Here is a 25,286-nt window from a genome sequence, read left to right on the forward strand (position 1 = left end):
GCGGGCGCTTCGGATTCTAGAGAGCATTTGATTGGACAGAAAGTTTAGAGAAGCTGAAGTACGATGTGACCTCAAAAAATCGTTGAGCTTTTGGCGGAAGTGACGAACTGCAAGCTTTGAATGCTTATATCTTCTAAATGCGAATTTTGTCACTGTTTTGAAGCACTTATAGATAACCTTAAGACTAACATATTGATACTAACACCCAAAAAACTTGAATTTTGATTTCATGGAGACTTTAAAAAAGAGCAGTGCGCTGCATTTTTTAAAGTTGCTAGGCAACCACCAAATCAGCTGTCCTGTCAGTCTAATCAAAGGATTATAGCTCAAGCGCTCTAAAATCTTTGGTTTTTGCTGTCAAGTAAACTGTCATATTAACAGCAATCCTAAAAAATACTGCTCCGGGTAACCCGCGACAGACACCAAAAGTTTCTCCTCCATCATAGAAGTCTCCAGATTTTCTAAGCAACGGTAAACTTTCGTTATCACAATGGAAGGCCCGCCTCTCCGTTCATTCGATTGGACAATGGGAAAAACGCGAAATGACGTCTGGCGCCTTTTCTGCTCAGAGTTGCTTTTTTTTCCCAGCTTCAGGCACTCTGGGCCCGGTTGCATGAAAGTCCTTAAGTAATTTGACTTAGGGGTATCCCTGAGGGGGAAAAAATCCCTGCGGTAAGGGATTTCTTTAGGAGCGTTGCAACAAACATCTTAACTGTCACCCTTACCTAAAGGCTCGTTCACACCAAGCACAATAACTATAAAGATAACGATAACGATAACGATATAGTTCTAAAAATCGTTCTCAATATTAAAGAATTGCATAGTTCACACCACAACTATAACGATAACGATACAGAGGAACGATATCGTTGTGATCACTTTCAAAACAATTTTTTTCCAGCTGATGAACGATAAAACACTGACAGCCAATCAGAATCCATCCTGCTGTAACGAGCTCAAGAATTTAAAGCGGCAGACGCGCGTGCGCTTAGAATAAACAGACGATATCGTTCGCTGGTGTGGACGCTAATATCGTTATCTTTATAGTTATCTTTATAGTTATCGTTCTTGGTGTGAACGGGGCTTAAGTGTTTATATTAAGCGTTTCACGGTAGTTTCTGGCAACATACGGCAGTGGGCGCCGTGGTTACTATAGTTACTACATCTCACAATAAACAGATATGTATACATATCTATGACAACAAATAGAACACAATGAAATACAAACCTAACCAACTAAAACACAGACAAACATTAAATAAACATGAGCTGCCCAGAAACTGCTCTGTGTACAGTCGTTACCGAGGAAACCGCTTTGTTTCTGCAGTGAAAGCGCCTCCTGCTGACCAATGACTGAACATTTCCCAAATGTGAAAATGAACCCATGTTTTGACGCTGCAAACAAGCAGAGTTGTAAATGTGAACAGGTGGATCGACAAGATAATGCATTACAAAAATCTAAACAATTAAGACAAATTATATTTATATTTTTTATTTAATGTAATAGGCCTAATTGATTAATAATAATTGTTTAAATTGATATCATAATTGTTACAAATCGTCGATTTACATAAAAAAATTGTATACAACTTTTTGTTTTGTGAAAACCTGTAAGTCATACTTTTTACAGTCATTTTACAGTTTAATATGTTACCATAGTCATTACCCTACTGCGCTCATATGATGTTTTATTTGTGCAGGTCTTAAACAATGTCTTAAGTCTTACATTTGAGTTTTAAAATCCTGCAGATACTGAGATGACTTTAGGGAGCTCTTTTGGTCCCTTAAATTTATTAAGGTGAAATGGATACTAAGGACTTTGTAGCAACACTTAAGGGAACACTTAAACAATTAAGGGGAATACTTAATGACAGCCTTAAGGCTCCTTAAGTTGACCCTTAGGTTTTTTTTCTTGCAACCCAAGTTTCACTAAGGGCTCCCTTAACCTTATTACTAAGGGATTTCTTAGCATAAGGGCTTTCATGCAACCGGGCCCAACGCAAGGCGCACAGGGCGCATAAACAGCGTGCAGAACGCTCACTGCCAACTGAAAACAATTAAAAAAAGGTGCCTCTCACGGCAAAAAATGTGTTCTGTGTGATGGGGGCCTAAATCATCATAAGCATAGTCCATATGACACACTATAATGTTTGCCTCAATAAGTAAGCTAATAGGCAGCTTCTTTTATATCTGTCTCTCAGCATGTCCCATTTTCCTACTAATCTGAGTCTTCCTCTTCTTTATAGTGAAGGACTGACAACATTGAGTCAATTAAAAGCACAAGTCTCTTGCAAAAAAGGAGGGACTGAAGTTCCCTAGTGAGAAAACAATATGGCTGTACTGAGAGAGACACTCCCTCTGTGACTTCCTCAGATGGGAGTATGACAGCTGTGACCAAACTCCAGCTTCAGAGGAGATAACAAGCCTTATTAGATGCTCACCACCCCACCCCCATCAGCAGCATCTCTCTCTCTCTCTCTCTGTCACACACACACACGCACGCACGCACACACACACACTACTTTCTATTTTATCTATTATATATTGATCATATACATTTAAATATGTATAACCTGTTTACTGTAACACTACATAACTTCCTAATTGTGCGTCTACAATCCTCTACACATGCAGTCAATGTGCATTGTGTTTTGATTTTGATATTTTATTCTTTCTATCATGTTCTTTAATTATCTGAGAAGTACATGTCAGTTTCACACACACTACTGTATGATCACACATATTGACATACACATAAACATATCTGAGCATCTCAAAGGCCTGATGTTTTTTTGCAAAGTGAAGAAAAGATCAAACCCATTCAGCCATATGACAGCATTATCTTCTCATTTATTTAACAAATGAACAAATTCAACAAATGATGAAAACATTCTCTTAAAAAAGAAATAAGCACTGGAATCAATAAACATCTTGTAATTTCTTAAAAACTATAATACAATATTCTCAATATATTGTTTGTACGAAATAAGAGTCAGAATACAGTGACAAAACAATGATTCTATTTCAAACACAGAAAGCAACATGAAGTATCAGGACACAGACACAAAGAACCAGAAAGAGTCTCTCTGACGCATCAGTTTCATAGACTACTGCCATTTATTTATCATATGCCTGTATCAGCATACCAGTAGATTAGGAACCTCATAGTAGAGTTTCCTTTTATAATTTTGTAATGCAGCGAGCTATTTAGAGCAGCACTACAGTTATAAAGCATGAACAGGATATGGTCTATGATTGTGGGTTTAAAATCACAAGGTCAACGGTTCACAACTAAATAAATAAGTATATAAAATAATAATAATGTGTTAAAAATGTCCTGCTGCCACAACACACGAATTAAAAATGGTGTTTAGACATGGGGAGATGGAGTTAGATACAAATGTAGAGGAATAAAATTGACTTTTTGACACAATGGCAGACCCCACTGAATGTCCACCTGCTTTATTCAAGAGGACAAGAGACATGTTTGGGGTGGAGAATGAGAATTAGTAATCACTGATACTCCACATACACATGGCAGTATGTAGCACCTATGAGAAATTGTTCACTAAAATTGGAATGGGTCCAGGTTTTTGCTACACTTGAGTCCCAAGCATTCCTCCTTTCGGAGGGCAAACTTATAAAGATGGATTTGTTCGATGTAGTTAAAGTGCACAAGATAACATTGACTGAAGAACAAAACAATGTTGGATAACATAGCTTAGATTGTCATCATGGTTCAGTCAGCAAAACTAAAGGAGTTTCACTCACAGCAAATGGAACAAAAGGGAACAGAGCGGTTTTCAATACATGGACACACAACATAGAACATAAATTCAAAGTCGGTTTTCAAAAGAGAGATTTCTATCTTGATTTCATTTCAGTGTCAGCACAGTGTATTCACCCTGAATTGTGGTGGAGTGTTGGGACCCCACTGCTGGCTGGCATGTAGGTAGTTATGTCTTGAGAAAAAAATCTTTGATGATTCTATGGCATTTATCCAGGCACCCAGCTCTGTTTGCTGTGGCTCTGCTGTGTGCTCGTAAACCCAAAACCCATGCCCATTCCTTGTGTCAGTGAGGAATCAAAATTGAAGTCGATCTCTTCTCCCGAGTCCATAATGTCATGTAAGAGTATAGACTCCATGTCACAGTCCAGGCTGCTGTAGAATACATCCATATCCAGGTCTGCTGGCAACCGCTCATGTGGGTAGAGCTGGTGAGGGTGGTGGAAGTTGTGGTGGTAACCTGTCCCCGTCCCCTGAGGTTGGCAGTACAGTCCATATGCCATACTGTGCTGATGTGGATCTGTGTAAATGTAAGGATGGTGTTGTGGGTATGGAGCTGTAGCAAGGTGGCAGGTGTCCTGTGAGATTCCCTGCATACCTGCAGGGTTTGGGGGAAGCATGGAGGATGCTGGAATATGTACATTGACTGGGGAACTATATAGATAAGGGGCTTTATGTATGTACGACTGCATGTGTCCATCACTGGGCTGAGAGTGGACCAATGCAGGCTGATGGTCCTGGCTCAAGTTCCGAATAATGTTGTGGCCGTGAATTGGTTTGGAGGAAGGGTTAGTGGTAGGGTCATTATTCTCACTGTGATGCAGATCTCTGGATCCTTGAGCAACCATCATTGAGTGGACCACATTCTCTTTTCCAAGTATCATGTCCTTGACACAGAACTGGGGTCCTCCTATGGTCAGCAAACTCTGGAGAGTGCTTGTGCCCTTGTAGGCCTGCATACCACTGGAGTTCTCCTCTATAGTCTGCATGGAGGAGTGGTGCTGAAGCAGGTCAACATTTGGCTGGCCATAAACTGTTTCACAGCTGGAGTCCTGCCCCTTCATGTCACTGGTGTATTGGTAAGATGGCTGTTTATGACATGGGGATTGGTGCTGCTGGTAGCTAATTGTTGCTCTGAGATCTGCAGGACAGTGGGAAGCAGGTGAGTGGACACTGGAGGGACTGGGGTACAGGTGTGGAGATTCCGAACAGGAAATTCTCTCCACATCAGGTTCCCCCAATTCCCCCTCGGCTAGTATAGGTGATAGACGACCACTAAGAGTTGAAGCTGAAGAGCTGCCAAATGAATGGAGATCCGTCCAGGTCTCAAACTCCTCCCTAACCACCACACCACCTGTTCCAGACTTCCTGGTGGGACTGCAATGCTCTGGAGAGCTACAGAACCCCAACAATGTCTCTGTACCCTGCTCTGCTTTCATAGCTATTTTTTTACGGTTCACTCGCCCTTTGCTCTTCAAGTGCTTGGTGCCATTGTCCACTGAGACAGCTCTACGGCGAAGAGCTTTCCCTGGCTTCCCTCCATCAGGATTCAACATCCACCACGAACTCTTGCCAGTTCCCTCGTTCTGCACACGGATGAAACGCGTGTGCAGGGACAAATTGTGGCGGATGGAGTTCTAGAGAAAGAGCAAAAAGATGTGAGTTTTAGAAGAATATAGTTACAACAGAAATCCTGTTAAAATACACTCACAAACTGTAATATACAGTGCAGTACAATGTTAAAATCTCTTTAGCAGTTTATGAAACATTTTTTTTTTTTAATGTACTTTAGTTTATATAATATAGTGTGTATCCAATGAACAAGACAATAGTTTAAGCATATTAAAGTATATTCAATTAACTATTGGCAATTTAAGCTTTTATTAGCTTATTACCTTTGGAAATCCAGACACTTTTGGACCAGTATTAAAAAGATGAATAGCCAGTGTAGTTATAGTGTTGTTATTTTTGTTTAGCTTTTCAGTAGCTGAACACTTGTATTCTTTAAGCAGTGGGATAGTATGTTACATTTTCCCTGACAATATTTCAGGAATCAAATTATGTTTTAGGTATTCTTTTAGATGTTTAAGAACTAAGAATCTATTTTGATATAAAAAAATTTATACATGGAATTAACAGGTTCAGTTTCACTCATGTATGTTTATTCAAAGCTATTCTAAAACTGATTTCTTACAATAAATTTGAACAAGTAAGTTTATATGATAGTATGCATAATATATGCTTGAGTACTTCCTCATAGAAGTGAATATGTAAAAAAAAAAAAAAAAAGGAGTAAACACAACTACAGACCAAGTATCCATTTTGAAAATCTTAGACAAAATATGAATGACCAGTATAGGCCAAATATATAATTACGTCTGATAAATACATAAAAAGTATACAAAAATGACAAGTTGGACATAAAAATGTGCAGCGTGTGCTGTAATAGAGAGGATGTTGACTAATCTCTGGCTCAAACCTTCTGGCTTTGGGCTCTTTCCAGTCTGAGAGAGGAAAAGTGTATCTTCCATGCTCACATCTCTTAAACTCAAATATTCATTCAAATTTTCATTCATTGCTTTCTTTTTACCCCCAGGGTCAAATCAAATAGATAAGGCCTAATACACTTCTCAGACTCACAGTCAGTCCAGCATTAGGAATGTTTAGTGGAAAGCTTCTATTCTTAAATACTCTTAATAAGTCACATTGAATATACTGACACATTTTAAGGTAAAGTGTGTAATTTTGGGGAACTAGCAGCACCAAGCCAACTGGGAGAGAATATTATCTGATGAGTCACTCAAACACAGAAAGCAATGTTTTCAAAGTGCCATAGTGTTTACACTATTTAGGTTAATTAATCTACTAATCTAATAGCATAAAAACCAACATTGTTAAAAGCCAAGCTTGTCTAAGACAGTAGGAACAAACTGTGACATTTGTTTTAAAGGAAAGAGAAAAAAAAGTTGGCAACACATGGAAAGGCCATTGGAAAGTCATTAAATCTGAGATTCCCAGGGGTTTCTGAACCGTTCATGATCTGCAGGTGGTTTGTTAAATTGTGATAGAAATGCCAAAAGAATAAATATATATGTTTTACTGATTGTAAAAGAAAAAGTTTAAAATTAAAACAATGCAAATATACCACTTTAATCAGAATGTACAGACAAAATGAAAAATAAAATGTTTCATTCTTTACATATATTTACATTTAGAGCATAACCTTCTGGTTATTTCAGGTAAAGAATTAAGTCTCACAGAGGTGCATCTCATACAAAAGGTTTCCTAAGGTAACAATACAAAGAGAGTAGCCATGGAAACATGAAGAAAAAGAAAGAAGTCATCCGTGGTGGTTTTGGACAGACAAACAGGGATCTATATTATTGAGCTGCAGTAAAACATGGCAATTTTCAGATGTTCATGAGCATAACACCTCTAGAAACTGGAAATAACTGCCATCAATTTCTCTGAATGATACCCCAGATAATTCTTCTGGGTATTACACATAATTCAAGGCTAATCCTTATTTACCAAATTGGGTGAATAACTCACTGCCAAGGCAAAGATTGCACTTATTAGCGGTGTACTACTCTGACAATGACTGGTTATGTGTTGGATAATTAATGGTGGTTAACAGATCGTTCAATAACGGGACATACTGAATGTTCATTTAGACGACATGGGTGCAGCCCAGAGGTAAGATACCATGTCTCTCTCTAAGGCATTTTATGTCTTGTATACTTTCTCCTGCTCCACCATTTTCCTGTCCAGTAGAGAAGAACTGCTGGCAAAGCTAACTGGCATTGACACTGTGTCTCCTCCTGTTAAACAAGAGAAGTGAGGCTGTGTCAAAGGCTATAAAGTCAACATTTCCACTTTCTGCAGCTCAACTAGAACACTTCCAGGGACTTTTTTAATTGACCACAGACTCCAGTCAGCTCATGGAATGGCCTGACAGCGCAAATGAACAAAATACTTCCTCTTTTGCAAATGAAAATGTTTCATTTCAGAGCTCATAATTCCTTTATGACTGAAATGTACAACGGTACAGCTTCTCAGAAGAGTATTTTCTGATTAAGAGTTTAAAATCATCAAAAATGGTTACACAACTTAGTTTTTTAGTCACACTTTATTTTGATAGTCCACTTTAGACATTCTACTTACAGTAAGTAACTTTGCAACTACATGTCAACTAGCAGTCATTAGAGTATTAGTAGACTGTCTGCTTAATATCTTCTAACACTTTATTTTGATGGGTCCACAACATACAACATACTGACTATGAGAAACTTTGCAAGTATATGTCAACTTATTCTACTAACCCTAAACCTAACCTAACAGTCTACTCTGAGTTAGTAGACATGTAGTGGCAAATTAATGAGAATTAGTTGACATGTTGCAAAGTAGTTAGTAGAATGTCTAAAGTGGACTATCAAAATAAAGTGTAACCATTTTTTTTCTTCAGAATGCAGGTAGTCTTGGCATTATGTTACTCTCAGTTTTTCTTCCCCAATGTTTTACAAGAGCAACATATCCTCTGTAGCGTCTGGACCACTCCAACACACAATATATATTTTGTTAGCTAGATTTCACAAATACTTTGTAACACCCCAGGACGCCGAAATTGATGTACAGTAACCTAAACTTTTAGCTCCACTTAACTCCGCTTAACTTTTAAGGTAAGTTAACCACAGCAACTGCTCCAGAATGTTCCAAGAATCATTTATTTCAGATGAACGTCTCTTAGCTTCAGAGGTATTCAGAACACGCATGCCATTCTGATGAGGATCCAGAGGGCATGACATCACAGATCATGCACAATATTGAAATTATTTATGAAAGCATTAATATGGCATACAGTAATGTTTATTTTATTTTGCCTCACAGATGTTAAATCCAACATTTTCCCATCTCACACACCATGGATCTGCATTCAAAATGCTGCATTCAAAACAAAATTGTTTCTTTTTTGTTCTTTGCACTAGGAGATTTTCTATACAATATAATTTCTGCAGTAGAAAATGCAACACGTGTAATAAATATCAACTTAACAGAGATATGCAAACAAAATGGCTAAACTTAAAACACAAAACATGCACAGCCATATTATCTTTGCAATGATAGACTGGTTTATAATCCTCATCCACAGTCATTAAAACAGTTCTGCATCACTAAAGTGTGGTATGCATAATTTCACTGTGATTCCTGGATTCGGGGCTCTGAGAATGTCTTTCTTTGCTCACTGTGGACATGCATACACTGAACTAACTCCAGACTGTGTTTCTGGAACCAGTAGCTGCGAGTAAGCAATGTTTGCTTAAATGAACTCAGAGTCCAGATTTAATGTCACGGTAAGTTGCTTTCTGCAATACCCTCTCTTTAATGAAGGTTTGCTGCCTGAAAAAAAAAAAGCATCTCACAAGCACAAGCATCTCGGGTCATGACATGTAAAAATGGGTTATTCTAAGGCAGAGATGACCTAATCCAGGGGTAGGCAAGTTCGGTCCTAGAGAGCCGCAGTCCTGCAGAGTTCAGCTCCAACCCTATTCAAACACACCTGAACAAGCTAATCAATGTCTTCAGGATTACTAAGGCTATAGGCAGGTGAGTTTTGTTTTCAGGGTTGGAGCTGAACTCTGCAGGACTGCGGCTCTCTAGGACCGAACTTGCCTACCCCTGACTTAAACAGACACCCAGGTGTGCTGACATAAACATGCATACTAATAATCCTGCAGAGTTCAGCTCCAACCCTATTCAAACACACCTGAACAAGCTAATCAATGTCTTCAGGATTACTAAGGCTATAGGCAGGTGAGTTTTGTTTTCAGGGTTGGAGCTGAACTCTGCAGGACTGCGGCTCTCTAGGACCGAACTTGCCTACCCCTGACTTAATCGAACACACATTTGGAATTCAGGATTACTAGAAACTTTCGGGCTGGTGTGTTAGAGCAGTCTGGAGGTGAACTCTATAGGAGCTGACCCTAGCTAGGGGAATTTTCCATGTAAGTACAGTACTGTACTGTACTGTAAGTCTCTCTTTTTTTAAAGTAATAAATAACGTCTTACTAAATGTGTTTTAGTTTTTTCTGTATGTTTAAATCATCTGTATGTAAGATTTTTACCTTGAAATATCAATTTTCAAATCATTTTGATTTCTAATAAGGCAAATCGCTTCTGTTTCTTTCCCCCGCTCCTTACAAATGTTATGTTCGAGCCCGGTCTAATTAAAAAATGCGTATAAATAGTACGCCAAATAAAAACAAAAACTTGTGGTATTGATACGCAAAAATTTACTTTGGCGTGCGTATGATACGCACGTGTTTGGCGTACATATAATACGTAATTTTCGCATGCATATGATACAAAATTGGTTGGCGTGCATATGATATGCAGTTTTCACGTACATATGATACGCATCTACCCCACAAACCCAATCCTACCCATTGTGTAGCATATACACGCCAAAGCCAATTTTTGCGTATCAATACCACAAGTTTTTGTTTTTATTTGGCGTACTATTTATACACACTTTCATGTGATCGGGTTATATGTTCTGGGAATATGTAGGTTTGGTAAACAGGTACAGAATTCTACAAAAAGCTTCACAGCATCAACAAAAGCATGTTTACAGCTACACACTTTAAGATATCTTCAAGACAGTGAATGTGTAATTCAAAAAATGGGTAAAACAATTATACAAATATTAATATACGTTTGGCTGTGTTCTTATAGGTTCTAACATGTATAGGTTCTAACACATGTTCAATATGTAAAGGACATGTTCCATCTATTATGGCCTGCTGGCCAATATAGACATCACACATACCAATTTTTAGGTCAAGAACTAAAACTTTGTCTACACATAAACATATTCAATGTGTAATAAGAGGCGGGTGCTGTTAATGCACCACTCATACTATTTTTATTTTTTGTTATGAGGATGAGAAAGCAGTTTTGGATTTACCCCCTTTCTCGCTGTGTTAAGTAGATTGTTATACGACAGCTGGAGATCTTTTCCCCAGTCTTGGTTGTGCATAATTGCTGATGAATCTCTCTGCTCCTCCTCTGTTTGCTCTAGGGAATGTGTCCCAGAGGTGAAGTCCAGATACTTACGAGCACCACCATAAGACTCTACCATCCTGACACCATTTGCCACCCATCTGTCTGCTCCAGCCACACCCAGCCTGCATGCTCATTATGCTGATCCCTTGATGCTAGCAATCTTCTCTGACCTGCTCACTAGCCTTCTAAGCCATAGAGAGCTATGGTTATGTAAAGTATTTTTGCAGGCCACCTGGTTGGTGTTAAAGGGGTCATAGAATGCCCATTTTCCACAAGTTGATATGATACTTTAGAGTCTTAATGAAAAGTCTGTAACATAGTTTGGTTAAAATTTCTCAATGGTAACCCTGTCAAAAACAACTCTTTTCAGATCAAGCTGTTTTTGTAGCATTTTCCTTTAAATGTTAATGAGCTCTGCTGTACGAGTGTTTCGAGTGTCTGTTCCGGGACTGATGCAAGCCAGAGGTGGCCGTATTGCATCAGTGCCCATTTGCGTGTTCTAGCGTGTCTCAGAGTCTTAGCTCTGTTTATGTTCTGTTTTTCCTTTGTTTTCCCTGGCAGTGAATAAAACCTGCATTTGGACCCAAAACCCTTGCTCACACGGTGTGATTCCTGACCGCGCCGTGACAGGGGGTGCATTCCCTTCAAAAACAAACATAATCCACTGTGAGTTCAGCGGCTCAGATGTCGGGAGTCAATGAGAACTGCTATGTTCATTATTACATCCAACAACAGAACACCTCAATCGCTTAGGAGTCATTCTTGTCTACATCTGCTCCGGCGATGAAACAATGGCGGACTGATGACAGCTCACTCAGGGCAGGTCTAAGGTAAGACACCAGTCCAGTCTGTGCTGAAATGCTACTGTCAATCAAATGATCGTGGGAGGGGCCTGTCTGTGTGAGGTCACACAGACAGGCATCTGAGTTCGGCTCGATTTGAGAAAGGGGAAAACATTTAACGAGATTTAAAAAAAAACCACTGGGTGGATTTTTCTCATTATAGGGTGGTTGTGTACACACACTGCCAACACACATTTAAGTTCAAACAACTTGTAAAAGTGCATGTAGCATCCTATGACCCCTTTAAGAATCAACTTAAATAATAATAAAAAAAAAAATAATAATAATAATAATAATAATGAATGATGAATATTGAAGCCTAATTACAGTTGCCAGAAGGACAAAAGCTGACTTTTTCAGTCTTTATAAAAAATAAAAAATAATAAAAGAAGTTTAAAACATATTAAGTTTAAGTTACAATAGTTTGTGGTTGGGGAAAAATGTATGCAAAAGAATTTGTCCCAAAAAAAGTTTTTTTCAGCTAAAAACTATTTCTAGACTTTTAATGCAAATAATTGGTATATAAATATTTTGTGTGTGTTATATAAGCTTGTGCTTTTAAAAGGAAAGAAGGAGTTCTGAGGTCCATGAAGAATTTGGTGTTGGAGGCTTCAAAGCAAATGAGAAAGATAAACACATTTGGGAATTAACACTCGTTTTCTCGTCCATTCACAACACAACATAGTTTGCCATCTCTAAATATGCAAATATTAGTCTCAGCCTCAGACGTCACGCCCACTGACTGCTGACTGAAATTCTGATGCATATGGCACACAAAAGTGGAAACACTTCAGGAGTTTCAAAGTTGTCATCGGATTGGTTGAAGTATACAGGATTTCCGGGAGACGTGTGTGTGGCATTCTTTAATGTTCCACCTGGAAACAAAGATGCCATGACGCTAAACCCCCTCACGAAAGAAGAAAGTGTCGTGTTTACAACTGTGACAACAAGCGCTTATCAGGATCAGCTAAATGCTGGATTTTCAAAAGTATGTGAAATATTCAAAGTTTGCGGCATAGAACCTTTTCACACCGGTCTGTTATTATGGCGACATTTCCACGCCCTCGAAATGTGACGCTGAACGAAACGAACTGTGATTGGTTGTTTGACGTGTCGGTCAAACAGCCTCATGGGCGGGCCTTGGCCAATGAAAGCTGCCATGGATTCCAGACCTTCAGCCGTCAGTCTGAAGGTCTGGCTACGTGAGACTATGCAAATATTAGCTACTTCTAATTTACTAGAGAAATATTTCTGATAGATAGTAAATCTTTTAAAAACACATCCAGGCCCAAATTCTAAGAGGAAAAAAATGGGTAAAAAATATAATTTGCAAAAAGAAAACAAGGATGGGTTACACTTTATTTCGATAGTCCACTTTAGACATTCTACTAACTATAAGTAACTTTGTAACTACATGTCAACTACATGTCAGCTAATTCTCATTAATTTGCAACTACATGTCTACTAACTCTCAGAGTAGACTGTTAGGGTAGGTTTAGGGTTAGTAGAATGTTGACAAAGAAAGTGTTAGAAGATATTAAGCAGACAGTCTACTAATACTCTACTAACTACTAGTTGACATGTAGTTGCAAAGTTACTTGTTGTTAATAGAATGTCTAAAGTGGACTATCGAAATAAAGTGTTACCCAAGGATGTGCATTTCTTGACAGATTTCTGAGACACTCTTATTAAACCTTGACAGTTTATGTGACACTTAACTAAAACTGGATATGCAGTATAATATAAATAAAAATAATACATAATTCAACAATGTTCATTAAGTAGAATGGATCATCAAATAATGAGATTATTAAATGATGAATACATAATAAATAACTAATTACACACACACACACACACACACACACACACATATATATATTATATAATTTTATTTTTTCCAAGAAATCAAGATGCATTTCCAATTTACTATTAAAGGGTTATATACGTAGCTGACCACAGAAAAATACTGAGATACTTTATGTATTATAATAGGGCTATAAAAAATATACAGTGTCCCTTTGCCATTAAAGACACTAATAAAAACGTGTGGTTAAGATTTAGAATTGATTGCACACCAAATATACCACATAATAGAAACCTTTTAAAATCTTTTTTTCTGAATTGCATGGAACCATAATAACATTAACAGCCCTAGAAGAGCCCTAGAAATGTGCTCACTCCATTGTCTGCTTGAGGGGCAATGGAAGTGGTGGGTGATTCTTGGCTTGCTGTGTGTTAATTGCCATGAGCAAGCTGTGTTTCCCGCAGGATCTGTGGGTGTGGGTGCTAGTCACCGTGGGTTAGGTAGTTATAAATAGTGCCACCAGATTAGCTGAGCATCTGAGAAGCAGACAGGAGATCGGAAAATCCAGAATCCTGTGCCAGTTTGGCTCAGCCTTATGGGTGCGACCTGGGATCCCCCTGTCCACAGTCCACAAAAATCACCTCAAAATACAATACGTCACAGTTATGTTACCAGGATATCTCATCCACTTTACTGAAGGACATTAGCAACTGTACACTTTCAGAAAAAAAGGAACAAAAGATGTCACTGGGGTGGTACCCTTTCAAAAGGTACTAATATGAATCATTTAGATACTAATACAGACACTTTAGGTAAAAATATGTACTTTTAAGGTACCGATACACACCCTTTAGGGGCAAATAAGGTACAAAGGTATACTAGCTTTTGTACCTTTATTTCTGACTGTATAAGACAAATGCAGGCAGCACTTTTCATCTTTGCATAATCTCATCACAGCAATAATAATCTGATTTCCTTTATTGCAAAGGTCAGTGCACCTCTAATCACAATGCAATACACATGATTAGCTATTTAATTCTATAAAAGCAAATATGTGAGGTGTGTGCTTAGCATGGAAAATGGAGAATTATCAAAGTGACGTGCACTCTTCTCTATGGCAATGCAAAAACCTTTAGATATTGTACACTTGTACATTTCTATATGTTTGGATAGACACTGAAATGTACAGTATCATCAACAACAACAACACATTTATAATAATCGGTCCCACTATATATTAAGTGGCCTTAACTACTATGAACTTACATAAAAAAATAAGTACAATGTACTTATTGTGTCCATATTGTATTGCAAAACACTTCTGCTGCTGTTGAGGTGGGATAAGAGTAAGGTTATAGGGACAGGTTTGGTATGGGAAGGTTCAAGGGTTTTAAGGGTTATGTGGGTTAAGGTGAAAGGGATGGTTCAACAGTGTAACTATAAATGTAATTACAGAAATGATTAATTACAGATGTAATTACATGCAGGTACTTTTAAAATATAAGTACAATGTAAAAACATGCACATTATGTACACAATAAGTGCATTGTATCAAATTATTAATTTAAAGCCACTTAATATAAAGTGGGACCAAATAATCTTTAATGTATAAATAATCATGAATACCGGAAGCTTTAAAGAATAAGGAATTCAGCATATACTACATTAACACGTACCTACTTTGACATTATAGCGGTTTCATTCTGTTCTTTGATTTATTTATTGTTACTTTGATATTTTGTAGTCTTTGATGAAAAAAAAAAAAATGTTTTGGGTAATTGTAAGAATGGTAAGCATGCATGTATTAAACAATTTACTCAGAATTTTTTTTTTTTGCGCTAACCTTTAAGAATCATTTTGCCATTAAAAAGATCATTCTCAGAAGAGGTTTGATAAACTCAGAGATTGTGTCTGAGTTCTGAGCTTGCTTACATTCAGTACACTCTAAAAAATGCTGGGTTGTTTCAACCCAATGTTGGGTCAAATATGGACTAACCCAACTGTTTGGTTACATTTTTAAATGAGCTTTTTAACCCAACAGTTGGGTTAGTCCATATTTGACCCAACATTGGGTTGAAACAACCCAGCATTTTTTAGAGTGTAGTAATCTAGCTTCTGGTGATTTCAGTTCTGAAGATTCATAAAGATTTATACATATCAAAAGGGTTTACGTTTTAGATCCTGTCAGAATGCTGATACTGCGTTTATTCAAACATACAAATCTGCATGTGTACATTTTACATTTGAACACCGACTAATATAAACGAGGTCCCCCTGTCCATGTAGACATTGTCAGCTCTCATTTTAAAGTCAGCCATCCTATAAATAAATTAAGCTCAGACACTTTAAAGGCCACATTCAGGCTTTATGCCATGCCCCAGTCACGCTATGCAGAGTAATAACCCCCACACATATGCACGCTTGGCACACTTGGAGCAATACTACTAAGCGACCAGTTGCTAAGGAGACCCATGAGAAAGGCAGGGTTCTTGTTGCCATAGCAGCCTTTTTCCCTCCTAACCAGTTTCCCATCCCTGTGGAAGTGACATGGGTGAGTTTAGGGGGGAGGGGCTAGAATTCACTCACGCATGATCGGAGAAAGCAAAAGATGCAGGTTGCTTGACTTGACTAATAGCTGATAAAGGAATGATTTTGGGATTCATTTCAACTGGGTTAATTAGCATGGTAGGGATTACAACAGGCTAAAACATAAGAGTAGACGAAATGTGTTTAGGCCCTTTAGTAAAACAATCAATGATTCATTTGTGAGCATAACACTTGCTCTAAACTAATGAGCTGTGGACCTAAATAATAATCACAACGTATTTTAAAGCATGGCCCTGATTGTAGACAGCAATATTATTTGCATGTACCTCTGCGTTAGATTAGCAAACACCAAAACATGAACATTTAAACAGTAATGCTTTTTTGTTTGCCATGTGGAGCTGCTGCCTATTAAGTGCATGCCAAATCAGTCACGACATTTCAGTTTGGAAGTAACAATGGCGTGTGTTGGCCTTTTGAAATGAGATGGCAAAGATCACTTTCTGAGTATGGATGTTCTCAACTCTGGCCCTTAAGGTCCACTTTCCTGCAGTGTTTAGCTCCAACCTTGATCAAACTCACCTGCCTGTAACTTTCTAGTAATCCTGATGATGTTGGTTTAGCTTGTTCAGTTGACTTCGATTAGGGTTGGTGCTAAACGCTGCAAGAAAGTGGACCTCGAGGGCCAGAGTTGAGAACCCCTGCCTTACACTATTAACAAAAATATGGTTTTCTTTTATTTCTTTTTTTCAGCTAAGACAATGCCCCTGAAAGCTATATAGACAGATAAGAAAGCAAATTCTGCCTTTAATATTTGGCATCTCTCAAATTCTATCATCTTCATCAAATATACACAAAGTAATCGATAGCTCAATTTTCCTCTCTCTCCAATCATGTTATAGCTAGATTTGTATCTTTGTATCTTTTATTCAGACCTCAAATCTCTTGGTCACACTTGAGTACCTGTTTGCTGTTACAAATTTTCATCAAGTGTCCAGTGCATATCTACTCAAGATACTGATTATTTTGGTGACATGATCATGCCAAGACAGAAATGTGTCAACTGGTAGAAATTTTACATGTGCAAAATTAGAAATGTGATTTTCATAATCAACTAAGTTGTCTGAACTGCTAAACAACCAGTCAGCATAAAGGCTGCATCCATGTCCACTGCACCCCGATATGTTATTTATGGATGCTAAGCATTGATTGAATTTATATAAACCAAAACAGTAGCCTTTTATTGTACATAGCTTTTCAAGTCTTTATAAGTTAGGCTCAGATAAGGAGTGGCAAAAACAAAAACAATAGGTACCATGATTTCAAATTAAATTTCAGATATCTGTTGCTTTGCAAGAGTAGACAAAACATATCAAGATAATATATATGATAAATGAGGAGAAGAAACAACATGCCACTTTCCTGATGTTAGTGGTAGGAAAGCTGGGTAATTACAAATGTGCATCTCCTTGATGAACTGCAAGCTATTTCCCGAAACAAAAAAAACCCAATTAAGTCACTCTGAGTTAGAGGCTGATAGTAAATGTGCAGCAGAGAGAGAGAGTGAAGAAGGCAGAGTCGAAAGTACGGGCAGACGCTTTCAGAGATGGAGAAGAGGAACAAAAGAGATGCATTCATCTCTGTGATCCTGGACACGAGATGCTGAAATATTAATGTGCATTTCAGGCTCAGACTGCTGAGTCCAGTGTCTGCAGTAATAAGATGGAGCATGAATGGCTGATACATGTCTGGAGGAGATTTTGGTGGTGCGTGTTTAAAAGAATGTTGGGGTAGGTTGTGACCTTCTACGGATTCTCTTGAAAAGTAAGGTGAAATTTAATGTTACGGCATGAACCTTGCAAAATTAGGTGAATCCACTGATTATTTTCAAAGTTATTTTTGCTAATCTGCTAACTTTGCTTCCCAAAAGATTGATATATGCTGTGAATCCTGCCTCCCTGGAAGTTACCAGCCAGTGTAACTGGAACTAGTAGATTCTTTTGTGAGGTTTTGAATGTGAAGATTCAACTTTATTTTTGCACATGCAATTCTTGAAATTCTTTTATTTATTTATGTAAAACGTGGATTCTTTAAGGATTCATCCACACAAGTTATTCAAAAACATACATTTAGACACAAACTGACCACTAACCAAACTTTCAAATGCAATTTTAATTTTTTTTCTCAGCTGTCACGGAATCAATCAAACACAAGTGCATTTCCCGAACGATGATGTAACTTATGATTAAGCATCATAGTACAATGCATCATTGAAGAAATGAACCAAAGTTTTTACAGTTTGAGAAGCTTTAAAAAAAAAAAAAAAAAAAAACAATAATATGGTTATCAAGCAGCAATGTTTTGGTCCAGGAAGCTGTTGAACCCTGCATTTTATTTTATTATCCATAACTGAAACATTTGGAATGTCATATAGGAAAATTTGCATCTAGTGGCATGGGAATCATGGATTTCCTCTGCTCCTTTCCAACTTTTTCTCTCTCTCTCTCTCACTTTCTTTCTGTCAAAAAAGGGAGAGAGAGAGAGAATAAGAAAAGGGTAAGGTCCCCTGGCCACAAACTCTGACCTTTAATGCAAGTCGACTGCCACGGTAAAGCAGCAACTGTCATATTGTCAACCGAGCCAACAATGAGCACACAAGCACCACACAGACGCTTACTCAAGACATGAACCCTAGACAGACTCGATGGTGGAGAGAAAGAGAGTGAATCACTAAAGAATACCAAGTTGCAGGACTTGGGCGAATGCCAGTGAATATCTCTCGGAAGAAAGGCAATAATCTGATTAGGTTTAGGATGTATGACTCAGGTCCCACTTTATATTAAGTGGCCCTAACACCTACATACTTGCATAGTAACTAGATGTGTACGTAGTATGTGTAAGTACACATTGGTACATAGTATCTAGAGCTGTAATATTTCTGTAACTACACACATGTAACAACCCTCCGAATGGTTTGTGTAAGTACAAATGTGTAACAGGACATATATAACTACATTTTGTAACAACAATATGCATAAGAGTAATTGTTAGTCCTGTTACACATTTGTATTTACACATACCATTCAGTGGGTAGATACATATGTGTAGTTACACAAACATTACAGCTGTAGATACTATGTAGCAATGTGTACTTACACTGTGGTTACATACTATGTACACATCTAGTTACTATGTAAGTACACAGGTATTAGGGTCACTTAATATAAAGTGGGACCATGACTCATAAGCAAGAATGCGAATTATATATATATTTAAATAGTTCACCTAAAAATGAAAACACTTTTAATCAATTATTCATTCACCCTGATGTCATTCCAAACTGGCAAGACTTTGTTTCTTCTGTAGAACGGAAACGGAGCAATGACTCAGGAAAAAGTTTTTGGAAAAGTTGAAATAAAAAAGGCAGAATCTTGAATGTGCCGATAAAAAAGAACAGCGGAGACGTTTGGGAAAAAGAGATGAAGAGAACAAACGAAAGATGGAGCACAAAAGAGTTGCATAATGGAAGAGATAAAGAGCATGGGTTCATGCGGGGCTATCTGCTGGCTCCGAGCTCAGAGTTGACATGGATGGAATAGCAAACATCCAGCCTTCAGACTGACCTACTTTCATCAAACAGTACATGGCCACATCTCAACCGTGTGTACCTCCCTCAGCACCTCAATTACCCCTGCTGAGTACACTGTGCACATCCAGTTCTTACTGCTGCAATTCCGAACAAATCATTTCTATTTCTGTGGTGTAATTCCTGTGGTTTTGGATTAGTTTTGACTTCATATTGAGTACTTGGTTATTAAACCATTTCCTGATTGATTTTAGTTGTTGCCTTTTGGATTCACAAGGGCTCTTGAAAACCACATTGCTTGTCTGTCTGATTGTTGTACTGCTCTACTCTACTGCTCAGCTCCTGACCACATTTACATCTGCACTCATCTGGACAGCTCTGAGTCAGTGCACATTAAAGAAGCAGCACACACATGTTGCGTCAAAGTGAGTTTTACTTTGGCCTTGTCTCAAACGTCCTGATGCCCACAGCACTTGCTGTCCTCACTGTCAGGTAGTCCACCAGTGCAGGCTTTACAGGGGGCACCCATGAGCGCACTTTTGTGTCATAAAATAACAAATGGGACACTCTGCATTCACATGGACTTAACAGAAACACACAATACTAAATCAAGTGTACCATTGGCACTTCTCTTCCATATTTGTGACAGAGCCTATATCAGCACTGCTTCCCAAGAATCATAATGAGCCAGGACCTTGGATAACCCCACCAGTTTGAACAGTGTGTCAGCCTGTCAGCGGTAACTGTGAATGGTGTGAGATATAGCCTCTCCCAGACATCAATCACCACAGACGGCTCATTACCCAGCAACACACTGCCATGCCATAGACTCTAAATCTGTCTGTGGGCAGTTCAGTACAGTCTCCAAACATTACCACAACTCTCACTTTTATATACACTGGATACTGTGAATAAACACACCAGGAACTGCAGTAGCCAAAGCAGAGAAGCAAACGCTACAGTGTGTTGTTGGTGTAATGGAGACAATGGAACATTTGCAACATGCTGAAATTATGAAACTGTTTGGGTTTGGTTATATAATTAGATGGAGATATTTGCTTCCACAATGTCTGTTGTAGAAAAATACTAGACTGTAAAAAAAGTAATTTTTACTGAAAAAAATCTGTAAAAATTCTACATTAAAAATCTGTTAATTGGTTAAATGTAAGTTACCTTATTTTACTGTATATGCCGTCTATAAACCATATCATCCTTCTATAAATAAATAATGGCATATTTTAAAGACAGGCCACTTCTGGTTCATAAAGTGGCATGCATTATTATGGTGGATATCAGTACTTTTTAAGGAAAAAAATCTGATTTTGGTAGTTCAAGACTGTTTTATTAACAATATGAGCCAGATTTACTAATAGCTTGCATCTGTGCAAACCCTCTTTTGGTGTGAAAAAACTAAACAAAAACCTGTCAGTATTTACTAAAAACACAGTTTCAATTTCAGATACATTTTTATGGAGAGGACAATATTTAAATAAATCATGCAATGTGATTGACTAAGGTTTGTGGTAGTAAGTTTACTGATATATGTGCAATTATTTAACAAACAATAAGTGCATGTCTAAACCCTTTGTAGACAGTGTTGGTCATTATGGAAATGATCCAGCTGTGTCTGTGTTCTTTTTGTTTGTTCATTATCAGTAGATCAACTTTATACCTTCAACGCTTTTGTGGGATTGCGGTGGTTTGACACTAATTTGCCATTTCATAAATCTGGCCCTATATCACGAAATATATGGTTATAAAGGCCTGTTCACATCAAGAACAATAACTATAAAGATAGCTATAATACTGCATTAGAGTCCACACAGTGCACTATAACTTTTATTTTTATAAGCGTGTGCTGCAGTTGTGTCATGTGACTCGAGCTCTTTTAAAGCAGGATGGATTCTGATTGGCTGATTCCAACAATATCCTTACTCTGTGCCGTTATTATAGCTGTGGTGTTGACTCTGCTGTTCTTAGAAATTTAGAATGATTTTAAAACTATATCAATATCAACATGTTCCTGAAACATCATCACCATATTTGTACAGTATTTTTTTTTAATATAATTGTATCCAAACAGGTTTCTCAAACACGCCTACCTCCTCATCTTCTAACTCTCAAGTCATGGCATTAATAAACTGGCACAATAAACCTGGAAAGGAGGAAGTATTTTAACATGCAGAAAATTGTATACATGATCTTTAAAGTGCGAAAATTACACTACACCAAACTTCACAATGGCTTGTGACTTGTTAGACGTTTTTAACAATTGACATCCATTTGTCTCTGCGAGGGAGTTATTTTATACTGCCTCTGAAAGCTACATGAAGATTAGGAGGCTGTTTCATGTGTGTGCAGAGCTGAACATTTAGGCATCTATGCTTTCATGAGATACTGAGCAGAACAGACTGCCTGCAATTAAGATGAAATCTGCATTTCCTTGATAATAAGCCACGTCTGAATTATTAACAAGAGCTGTTCCCTGAGGACTCAATCTCCAACTGAGTTCATCAGCACACACACAAACAACCAACACACACTGTGTGTACATTCATGCTCGCATGAGGTGAGACACACGGCATAAAAAAAACACTAAAACATCAGACACGAAGACAAGCATATATGTATACATTAAACACATGCATGGATATGTGTAATGTATTAACTTGCAAACGTAAGATAACCACCAATCAACAGGTTGTGAGATGATGGGAACTGAGGCCTGCCCCCCGGACCATGATAAATGCAATCAAATTGTATTTAGTTAGTTAACTCAATGTTTAAGGGTGCTTTCACACTTGGTTCGATTGCCTGATCCGAACCCGAGTTCGATTGATCAAATAATAAGTCATTAATAGCGGTTCACTTCCGCAATTTGGTATGATTGCATTCATATCAGCAGCAAACCGTACTGGAGTTCACTTGACCCGTACCCCAGACCACCCCTTTGTGCACCCGAGTTCGGAAGACAGCGTTCACATCATTCAAACGTACCGCACCAAAAGTGCTAGTGTGAAAGCACAAGTAACATGTTTGTATACGAAATATTCACCCAAATAAATGGCAGCTGTCAGCGCAAGGCTGTTTAATGTAAAAATCTTAACAATAAACATATTCTGTTGTTGTTGAAGTGACATTTACCTTGTTATGTCTTTGTCTTCATACATCACATTTCTCAAGTTTTGTATTCAAATTGCTATAATGGATTTTCATAGTTTAAGAAGGTTTAAGACCAGGGTAAAGCTATAAAATCTACATATAAAATGCATTTAAATTAGTACAAATATTTATTTATTTATTTTGTGACATTCATATAACAGTGAGCAAGAAAACAGTTGAAATATGTTCATTTAATTTAATGAATGAATGAATGAAAAATAGCAACTTGTCATATACTAGTGGTAAGGACTACAAATCCTGTCCATCATATTAGTCATTCTTTACTATTGGGAAAATAACTAGAAATATCTATCAGACTGTGCTTTTTAAGAAATAAAAAGCACTAACACATTTTGGTTTATTGCAACTAAAACATAATAGGCAGCGGCTATTTACACTAAGTGAAAATAGCATATTTTCTTAGCGATACATGCTATTTACACTAAGTGCAAATAGTGATAGATTCTATTTACACTCTTAAAATAGCAGGATTTTCTGCTATTTATACTACTTATTGCAAATAGTGGCAATTATCTGCACCTCCGTATTATAGTACATTATAAAACAGTATGCAGTAATAACGTATTGAGTGTAAATTATAATTTTAATTCAAATTATTAAATGGATGCCACCTTATTGGGACAATAAAGCCCTTTCTATACACCTACCCTAACCCTACCCGATACTTTATTTTCAACTTTTGGATTATTTCCTTAATTTGTATTGAAAATAAATGCCTTTGCAATGTGATATGAGATTTGAAAATAGAGAAAAAAAAGTTCGGTAAAAGGCGGAATTCAAACCCGTGTCGATCGTGTCAAAAAGACTATGGTTACGGTACGTGCTTTACCATCTACGCCACTAAAGCTGACGCTTGTCGGCCGTCTTTTATAGTGTTGACCATACCTATCACACGTTTGTGGGTGGAGCTAGTGTAAATAGCCTCTGCCAACAAGGCGGGCTATTTGCACTTAGTGTAAATAGACACTCTGAACATAATAACAGCTAAAAATTGATGCTGACAAATATATCCAAGCACAATACACAATACTTGAAAAGGTTGAAGTGCAACGTTCTGCTGTATTTCTGTGGAAGTCATTTTTGATAATTACATACTGTGACGAGTGGGGGCGGGGCCGAGAGCCGTGGGAAAGGAGCGAGGCCGGTGGAGTTATTGATAATGAACGACACCTGCATCACTCACCGGTCTCGAGTCCCACGGAGGAGCTCCGGAAGAATATATCCAAGCACAATACACAATACTTGAAAAGGTTGAAGTGCAACAATCTGCTGTATTTCTGTGGAAGTCATTTTTGATAATTACATACTGTGACGAGTGGGGGCAGGGCCGAGAGCTGTGGGAAAGGAGCGAGGCCGGTGGAGTTATTGATAATGAACGACACCTGCATCACTCACCGGTCTCGAGTCCCACGGAGGAGCTCCGGAAGGATAAAAGGAGGAGTTACGACGTGAGTGTGAAAGACGCGAGAGGACCAGGCCTGGATTTTATTTTGTGTTTTGGTCCTGTTTGTGCACGACAGTCGTTCGCGAGGGGCTGTCGCGCTGTTTTGTGTTTATTTTATTATTAAAGTTTTGTTTAAGTGTTCGCCGTTTCCCGCCTCCTTCCCGATCTACAAACGTTGTTACATTGGTGCCGAAACCCGGGAGGAAGAAAGGACACGCTGTCAGAGAGCTCTCGCTGCTGAGGGGGATCGCGGTGCTGAGCCTGTTTGTGCACGACAGTCGTTCGCGAGGGGCTGTCGCGCTGTTTTGTGTTTATTTTATTATTAAAGTTTTGTTTAAGTGTTCACCGTTTCCCGCCTCCTTCTTCCCGATCTACAAACGTTGTTACATTGGTGCCGAAACCCGGGAGGAAGAAAGGACACGCTGTCAGAGAGCTCTCGCTGCTGAGGGGGATCGCGGTGCTGAGGAGATCGGGCAGCAGGAACAAGTGGAGAAACCGCCGGTGGCTGCCCGAGGCAGTGGTGCTGGAACGACGGAAGACGAGGTGGGACGGAGAGCTCGCTGCCGCGCTCCTGGGTCGAGGAGGGGTGGCTGCCGTCCGAGAAGGAGCGGAGGAGTCGGCCCCGTTCGCCAGGAGGCCGGAGCCTGCTGCCGTCCGCCATGACTGGGGAGGAGCAGGGAACGGGGGACTCGCTGCCGGCTGCCCTCAATAGGAGGAGCCATCACCATCCGCCAGGAGGCGGAGGAGCAGTGGGCCGACCACCAACGATGTCCAGTACCATCGCATGGCACTGCGAGTGAGAGCCTCTCAGCCGGTTGAGGACCAAGTGGCAGTGTGTCCGGGAACCGGACTGATAATTTATTTATTTATTTTTTCTCTCTCTCGTATCTGTCTCTCCTCATCCTTCCGTCTCCTTTTCTCTCGCCTCGTCTGTCTGTCCTTACCTCCAGGTACGCCGCGGCCGCCGTGATCGGCTCCCCCGCAGGGGGGAGGGGAGGAGTAGAGCGCAGTCTCGGGAGTACCCCCCGGCC

General features: G+C 38.7%; 1 protein-coding gene across 1 annotated transcript in view; it reads right to left on the minus strand.

Annotated features, from left to right (window-relative positions):
• Nucleotides 1–3,341: 3,341 nt before the first annotated feature.
• The window catches only part of foxo6a (forkhead box O6 a), a 28,576-nt gene continuing 6,631 nt past the window's right edge, over nt 3,342–25,286 (minus strand). Inside the window, exon 2 of the mRNA XM_016233459.1 lies at nt 3,342–5,424. Within this exon, the coding sequence (XP_016088945.1) occupies nt 3,997–5,424 (1,428 nt within the window). The 3' untranslated portion in view covers nt 3,342–3,996. The remainder of the gene's footprint in view (nt 5,425–25,286) is intronic.

This window comes from Sinocyclocheilus grahami, unplaced genomic scaffold, assembly GCF_001515645.1.
Source record: "Sinocyclocheilus grahami isolate Dianchi unplaced genomic scaffold, SAMN03320097.WGS_v1.1 scaffold431.1, whole genome shotgun sequence".
NCBI lineage: Eukaryota > Metazoa > Chordata > Actinopteri > Cypriniformes > Cyprinidae > Sinocyclocheilus > Sinocyclocheilus grahami.